Below are 8,967 nucleotides of genomic sequence, written 5' to 3' on the forward strand. Positions count from 1 at the left end.
GCTTCAGGTTTGTTCATACCCCTCACTCAAACTGCTTACACAAACCTGGATGTTTTGCAGCAACTCTTCTACAGGAGATGTTGACTCCCAGTACTAAGCCAAAAATCAGATGGCAAGCTGTTGTGTTTTAAATTGCCATACTCACTAGCTAAATTAACATCTGCCCACAGTCTTAACTTTGTTGTTTTCTATTTGACCTACATTTCACGATCTGCCAGGAAAAAAAAAAAGGAAAAACAAAACAACCTTGCTCTGAAAAATCATGGGAAAAGGTTCATGCTGCTTTTGAATAAAGCAGACAAGTCTGTTAAATCAAAATATATTACTTCTTTAACCTTGCAAGCACTGGGTAGTTCTGGGAACAGAAGTAAAATCTTCAGTAGAATTTAGAAATATCATGAGCTCTCAGTTATTTTCTTCATCTTTAGGAAGAGATGTCTGTAACATTAAGAAATCTCTTCAGTCCACTGAAGGAAAAATAAACTCCTAAAAAGACGCAAAGCAACAAGAAAATAACCTTTAACCAAACAGAAGACCTTGCTAGAAAATTCTTACTTGTGATCATCAGCTATTATTCAGCTAGGTCCTTTCACAGTTGAAAAAGATTGGGGTTTGGGTTTTATGATTGCTTAACTATACAGTTTGAAGTATTATACAGAGCACTCTAAGGAGCTAGAAAAGCTTTCTGGAAAAAAGCTTTGTTTATAAACAAATTGCAGTTCTCAGTTTTTATCTCATCCAATATTTCTGCCGTAGTTAAGATGCTTTAGCATCTTACAGACTCAGATTGTTCAGTGCTCTTTCTAAGGGCAAAATCTTGGGAAAAAATCAGTTTTGAAAGTTTGCTTCGTTTATCCCAAGGAAGATAAGAGGCATGAAACACAAAAAGGGCTGTGGCATACTGCTTTGAGTTCCTGAAGGCTGGAGAGAGATCTGACAAATTGTTGGACATGCCCTGACAGAACAGGAAGAAAGACCAGTCCTCAATTACAAGACTTCTCCAGGTAGGAGAAGCATATAGATACCTGATGGAGAAATGGGTCTTTTGGCCCCCAAACTGACTGCTGGTAGCCTAGCAACAGAACATCAGACTAGTAACAAAATCAGGAGGATAGCAGAGTATCTCAAGATTACAGAAATCTCATCCAAAGAAGGAAGTAAGGATCTCAAAATGAAGATATATAAGGGACCAAGGAATGAATGTCTCAGGACAAAGACGTTTGAAAAGTTCAGATACCTCACATCATTATCAGAACTTCCTTTTCTTTAACATTCAGCACTACTAGAAATTTCTGCCTTTCTTGATGTTACTCAGTTCTAATGACATTTTAGGCTTTCAATGCAGTGCAACAGTCATAACTAATAACAATATTTGATATGCCTTTAAACATTTCGAGGCAACTGATAAGATGTAGTCTAGCAAGGATAATTATTATTATTTTTACAGATACAGAATAGTTTGTCCATTCCAAAGCCAGACAGCAGATAGCAGAGTTCACTGCAAACTGAACAAACAACTGTGTGGGGGAAATATGTTTTCCCAAATAACAAGGATTTCTAAAGCCCCTCAGAAGAGGCTGGCATCGCTTTCTTCAATTTGATAGCTGCAGCCATACAGGAGAAGAAGGTTCTGAAAATACCTGATTTTAGACTGATAGAAAAAAAATTAGGATCCTATCAATCAAAACATTTTAAAATTTTACTCACAAATTAAATTCATACATTTCACCTACTGTTAAAAACATTCAGCTGTGATGCATTTTTAACAAAACCAATGTGATGTCAATGTCTTACACCCAAATTGCAGTCCAGGAAGGGGCCTTTCACTTCATTGCTGGGGAACTTTCATGATCTGAAAGGGAGAGATGCAGAGTTTTGCCACATAACTAAAAGCACCATGGCAGGTACTGGGATGTTCATATAGAACAGATAGGAAACAGATTCAAAACCAATTTCCCAAGAAAGTGCCCAGACGATTGCGCTATGCAGGAATCTGAAGGAATTGTTGTAGCAGGTTAGACAAGTAGGGTTTTTTTTAACCAAGCCTCCCTCCTGTACTATCAATATGATATCTATAAAAGTCAGTACCATTCCAGAGATCATGAATTTACAGAGTATGCATGTGACTAGCATTTGTTTAATGTTTAATCTGTGTTATGAGTAATTTCAAATAGAGTTGAGGGAAAGAAATTGTTCAGATTGGACTAATTAAACAAGAACTGGTGTAAAACTCCTTTACTCATGCAAGTTATTTGGCTGTTGACTGAGCTATGAATGCACAAAGACAAGTCCATGTAGCCTTGCTTTGGGGCACGAGGAAAATGACATAGATCATTAAAACTGTATAGGAACCACGTGAGAATGGCAAAGGTGGCTGCAGAATAAAAATGACAAAGTACAGGGCAATTGTCACCTAAAGCTGAAGTGTTCAATTTGCTGTGGTTAGTCATGCAAAGTACATGATTAACTCTTACAGCTGATACAAGGCACAACAAAAAGAAAAGCAGGAACTGAAAATCAGGTATACAGAAAAGAATACCCCAAACTGACAGGCCCACGGGAGCTCCTTCCCTAGCTCCTTGCCTTGCTTTAGATTTAGAATTTGGGAGTTATTCAAGGCTTTGTGTTGGGTTTCCTGGACAACCAATTCAACAGTTAGGATTCAGTTAGAAAAGTTCAATAAAAAGCACTCAGAATCAGAAAACAGTGAATTTTAACTGTGATGTGCCATGCAAATAATAAATGTTCCAGCTAACTATTCTAACAGGCAAAAAAGGAAGAAAAATATGCTGCTCGCTCTCCTTAGTTTATGACTCTATCCTGAAAAACGTTTGGAACAAAACATATGTGTGTTTCAACATGCTTTGGGATTTAAATAATTTTTACAAATACATCTATTAAGTTAAAAAAAAATTTGCAGGAAGAAGGGGACTAAGTGTCAGTGAAGCTATTGCTGTGATAAACCTCAAACTGGGAAAAGGGTTGTTTTTCACCTTTTCCACCTGCTGTAGTAGAACTATAGTCTGGCTTTCAAAAGCAGTTTTAGAACACTCAAATGTTAAGAAACAGATGTTAGAAGATGATTACAACACAGAGCTAAGTGGTTTTTTTACCCAAAAGAAAATCCATGTACAACAAGGAATGAAATTAAACTGCTTAAGTGATCAGCACACATGCATTTCAATTATTTTTCTTACATACACTAGTTCTGAGTCAGGAATACTCACTGAAATGTGCTACTCTTGCAAGCACTACCTACTTTGCTCTGCAATTAATCACTTGTGATGCAAGCACTCCCACCCATTTCTGAGAACAGTGTAGGCAGTCTGATAGCTCGCAGGCTCCAAGCTGCCCTTATAAAGTTGTTCCACTTTTGCATACTTCCTCATTCTGCTCGTTTCTCTGCGAAGATGAAGCTGCTTGTTTATTTAGTCTTGCTGAAGACAGCTCTCCTTGCTTTAACAAATGTCTTTGCAGTCGTTTTAGAAGATGAAGAGGATGCTAAAGAAGAAAAAGGTACTGAGACTTGTCCTATAAAGCTCAAAACTAATCGGAAATGTGACGAAGGAGAAGATTGCCCGTATCAGATAAATCTGCCTCTGATGACCATCCAATTACCTAAAGAATTCAAACTGCTTGAGAAAACTCTCAAAGAAGTACAGACCCTTAAAGATGCAGTAAACAAGCTGAAGAAATGCTGCCAAGATTGCAAGCTGCAGGCAGATGACAACCAAGAAAGAGACAGTAGTAATGAATTCCCGCTACCTAATGCAGAAACTCCAGCAGAAACCAGCAGAATCCAAGATAACAGAGTAAAGGAACTGCAAAGCAAAGTTAACAGAATGGCAACCAGCCTGAAAAATGCAAAAAGCCAGATTCAGACACTGCAGGGTCGTTTAGAGAAGATGAGCCTCATCAACATGAACAACGTGGAACATTACGTGGACAGCAAAGTAGCTAATTTGACATTTGCTGTGAACAGCCTGGATAACAAATGTTCTTCTAAATGTCCAGCAATGCAACCACAACCTGGTATGTAACCTGTTAATTCTATGAGCTTTCTGTGCATTTTACCAATATTAGGTAAACAATTTTAAATAGATTTTAAACAAATAGCTGTGCTATTAAATTCACAAGTATTTGTTCTTTTTAGTGTTTATTTATACTCCTGTAAAACATTTCAGCTGCCACTAGAGGGTTACTGAGAGTTGCAGGTGTTCAGTTCCTCATAGAACTGGACATTATTATGGGATTTAAAACATGAATTTTCAAAGGGCTTTTTTTTTTGCAATTCAATGAGTAATCGTGAAAAATTAACTTTATTTTACACCGTACTACTCTTCATTAAGGGTATTAAACATCAGTGAACTACATATATTTTTTCCTTGGATAAGAAGGGGTAAATTTTCCTAGGTGTGCCTTACAAAACTGCATGGCTTTTTTGTAATGTGAAACTGCAGCTATTCTGAAAAGGTCTGCAAGCCATTATTAAACATCAAGTGAATCTAGTAAAATGTTTAGTTTTTAACAGATAGGTAATAAAATAATTTTTCTGTCATCACAGCAAATATGTGAAAGGGTCAGCTAAAAAAGCTTATTAACAGTACTTCTTAAGTGGGTAATATACATACCATAATTTTAATACTAAACCCTTAGCATGGATCTAATATATAAGCAATAAAAAACAGAAAACAGGTGTTATCACTTTTCTTTTGCTTTTTAATTGTCCTAGTTAAAATCAAGAAATAGAACTAATAATTTCTTTCTCATACTGACTGTCATTAAGGGAAGATGAGGGGTTTTTTTTTAAAGGCACAAAGTTTTTATATCCCATATAAGAATCTTTGAAAACAAGAAATATTCACTAGATTGTCATTGTATTCTATGACTTAGATACCATACATATGAGGACAGGGTTCTTGAGATAAAGCATGGAAAGATCAGGATGCATTAAAGTTTTTAAGCCTCTATTGCATTCAAGTTTAAAATAAAACTGTTCTTCTGTCTACGCATATTGAAAATTGAAGGATCTGCAGATGGTACAGCTGACATTCTTGAAAGTGTGAAAAAAGCAAATGAATAATAATGAAGGTAATGTGTTTACAATATCAACGATCAGCTTAAATCAGATACAAATCAGTATAAATCAATTACATAATTCAGATATAAAACACTTACAAAAAGAATGACCAATATTTGGTATATTGATAGTGGACAATGAATCAAATTCAAGCACACTACTCCATAACAGACTAAATGACTAAATTAATTTTAGATTTCATTTCTCTCACTGAAATGATGGGTACTGTTCATAGCACATGATCATGTAGATATTCCTTATATTCTACAGTAACATGCTAAAAGTGTTTGTAGCAGCAATATATACATTATGAAAACTAGCAAGAATAACAGTTACAACTTTTTCCTCTACAGGAGCTATTTGTGCATCCACTGAAAGTAAGAGCAAAATTTTATAGGAGTTGAATTGGATTATAGAAGTATCTCATCTGAAGTGTATATTCTCTGTCCATATTTGCTCTGAAACATAGTCCACCAGAGATCTTACACAAAGTTTAGTGAAATAAATAAGAATCTATTGTGGATTTAGATTTGGCTTCTAAGCGTTTGATTCCTATAGTTTGTGCTTTCATAGATGTTCACTTTTCTGTACTGCCAAACAAGGAGTCCTGAGTCTTATTCCCTGCTGCAGCCTGAGAACACTTCTACCTTTCAAGAAGTAGTTTAATTGTTTAAATTTTCTAGGAAAAATAGGCAATTCAAGCCTGCAAATGAACATGCCCATAAATTCAAGCCTGCACTAGGAATGAACGTTATGGTTTTGATTCTTAACTCAGAACTTCTGAGAGCAATCTGTATCACTTACTTAGGGAACTACCACACAGTGCTGTTGTACACAATGTCATTACTGGATGACATTATGGATCAATAATGGATTTTCACTCTGAAGGAAAAGCTGGGAGGTATCCTTCTTCTGAATAAAACACATCACCCATCAGTGGGAAAAGGCTGTGTTAATGGTAGATGCTAAACTTTTGCCTTACTATAAAAGCCAGCAATGCCATATACACAGGAAAGCACCATCACTCATCTGGCTTCATCTTTCTAGGAATCACAGTATTACTAGAATAGATGAGAAAATGTCATTACTTTTTTTACTGCTTCCTAAAGTACAGTCAAGATCAACACATGCAACATTCCTAATCATGTTATGTTCTGTATCAAATGATGTCAACCGAACAATAGCCAGGTTAAAGTCATTCCCATGTGGACAAAGCTTTTTCTCTGATATACTGCCAGACAAAGACTTAAATTATAAACAGGCTACAATGGTATACATTTAAATACAAAAAGCAGCAAGTGTTTAGAAAAAAAGAAAGCATTAGAAAAAGTGTCCGTAAAGCATTAGAAAAACGGACAGAAGAAATCAGGCTGAATTTACAGGAGGTAATGAAAGGATAGAGAAGAGTAGAGAAAAGGAGAAAAAGGAAAGCAGACAATTAAAATGTCCCCATATTAGGCAGCTTTTAAAAGTCGTCTAAATGGGGGTTTTTTGGATAGCTGTCTGATGCAGAGATCCTAGGTGGCACTTATTATAGAGCAAACCTGTTTCTCCCTAGAACTGAAGTTGCTGTAACACTATTTCCTATGTAGAAGTCTGTCCAATCCAAGTTCTATATGCCACATCAGTCTGGGTAAAAATTCTCTTTATTTTTAAATTGAATTTGTGTTTATTCTAACACTATCTGTTCTTCCACCAGTTATACAAATAATGCAGCGAGACTGTGCTGATCATTATGCAGCAGGCAAAAGGAGTAGTGGAATCTACAGGATTAGTCCTGACCCCAGGAATAATAGCTTTGAAGTTTACTGCGACATGCAAACACAAGGAGGTGGCTGGACAGTGCTACAACGGCGTCAGGATGGTAGCACTAACTTTAACAGAACCTGGAACGACTACAAAAATGGCTTTGGAAACCTCAGCAGGGAGTTTTGGCTGGGGAATGACAAAATTCATCTCCTGACAAAGAGCCAGGAAATGCAACTGAGAATTGAACTTGAAGATTTCAATAGTATCAGAGAGTATGCAAAATACGAACATTTCTATGTGGCGAATGAGTATCTAAAGTACCGCCTAAGCGTTCATGGCTACAGTGGCACGGCAGGCGATGCCCTTCACTACAGCAAGCATTACAACCATGACCAAAAGTTCTTTACAACTCCAGACAAGGACAACGACAGGTATCCCTCAGGAAACTGCGGAGCATACTACAGCTCTGGCTGGTGGTTTGATGCGTGCTTGTCTGCCAACCTCAATGGCAAGTACTACCACAAGAAATACAAAGGTGTTCGCAATGGCATTTTCTGGGGTACATGGCATGGTATTTCTGATGATATTCCAAGTGGATACAGGCAAGCCTTTAAATCAGTAAAAATCATGATCAGACCCAAAAGTTTTGTGCAGTAATTCTATACCTTTCTCTTAACAAGTTTGCATTGGCTTGCACTCAAAATCATACTTACTCAGTATTATACTCAGAATTCAAGTATTCAGTTATGTTTGGCATAAAATAGTTCTAGACAAAACAACATATTTCCACATAAATTCTTGGAGACGGTTTGATCCATATAACGTATTAAAAACAGCATGAATGTTTCTGAGTAGTTATTGCTAAAACATAACACAGGTTGAGTCTTGGTATCATTATGTAAATATTGTAAACATTGCTTTTGGTGCTTTTACTGACTGTGATATACCAGATTTTATGATTTTAAACTTTTAAATGGTCTTCTACAAATTGTGTCTGAATGAACACCTACATTTTAACCTGAATATAACTCAGAGGTATAATTGATAACATATTTCTCAACACTTAGAATGAAAATTAGTCTCTCTGAAACAGTCTGACTTTTTGTATCATCTATCTTTCACGACTTCAAAGATACACCATGGCAAAATCTATAAAAATTAGGGAAAATATTACAAATCATTATTTTTAAATGATTAGTGAACAGAGGACCACATAGTTTGCCCAAAGACACAAAAAAAACCTTGAAGAAAACTTGGAAAATGAAGATGATTGCTCAGATCTTATCCCCTTTATAAAGATGATCCAAAGAAGTTGGTGAAAGAATTGAATAAATGCAAGTGGAAATAATGTAGAGAGCATGTAATAAAAGACAATATTCTTGCTCATTTTGGTTCCTCCATTCAAGCTCCAGGTCCTATTTGTTGTTTGTGGAAGAAAGGAGCCGTCATGTAGCGTATTGCACATTTATATAGGCAGGTAGACAGGTAGGAAGAAGGCATATCAAGAACAGATCATGTCTTTGCATTATTGCCTCTAAATACATACAAAAAAAGAGTTTCCTGCACCATTTTGCTTTCTTCTGAATCTTTTAGATAAGCTAAATGCTACAAGATGACTCTTGTAGACACTCAAGCCCTCAGTTAAGTACTTCTCACTCTAGGTACCATTAGACCTTAAAACTGTAAGAAAGATTATAAATACTTTGTAAGACATGAAAAGATTGTGTTCTCCCCATTTTTCTTTTGTAGCCACGAAACATGAGCAACCCACTGGCAATTATAAACAGCAAAGTGTATATATGAAAGAGTTTTTTCTTCTAAAGTATAACAAATGAAACAAGAAAATTTACAAATACTCAGGAAGTGCAAATTAGAGATATGTTTATTAAAGCTCATGTTGTGGATATCTATTGCCTACCCTAGCAAAGCCATGTGTCTGTAATTGCAGTGACTAACATTCTGAGTAAAGATGCAATTTATCTGAGCCAGAGGCTACTTTGCTATATTACTTACGCCAATCTTGAGGTGAAGATAAACTATACTAAGGCTGCTTCTTTACCAGGTAAAGCGTGGTCATTGCTGGCATAACCTTTTTGGTTAAAAGAGACATACCAAAAAAACCCCCTATATACCTGACC

At 36.2% G+C, this 8,967-nt stretch overlaps 1 protein-coding gene across 1 annotated transcript; it reads left to right on the forward strand.

Annotated features, from left to right (window-relative positions):
• Positions 1–3,334: 3,334 nt before the first annotated feature.
• Positions 3,335–7,777, forward strand: FGL2 (fibrinogen-like 2). The gene is made up of 2 exons (XM_010184305.1): positions 3,335–4,032; positions 6,780–7,777. Exons 1-2 carry the CDS (start codon positions 3,411–3,413, stop codon positions 7,484–7,486), a joined length of 1,329 nt encoding a protein of 442 aa, XP_010182607.1. The 5' UTR covers positions 3,335–3,410; the 3' UTR covers positions 7,487–7,777.
• The last annotated feature ends 1,190 nt before the right edge of the window (positions 7,778–8,967 follow it).

Source organism: Mesitornis unicolor, unplaced genomic scaffold (genome assembly GCF_000695765.1).
Source record: "Mesitornis unicolor isolate BGI_N332 unplaced genomic scaffold, ASM69576v1 scaffold27785, whole genome shotgun sequence".
NCBI classification, from domain to species: domain Eukaryota; kingdom Metazoa; phylum Chordata; class Aves; order Mesitornithiformes; family Mesitornithidae; genus Mesitornis; species Mesitornis unicolor.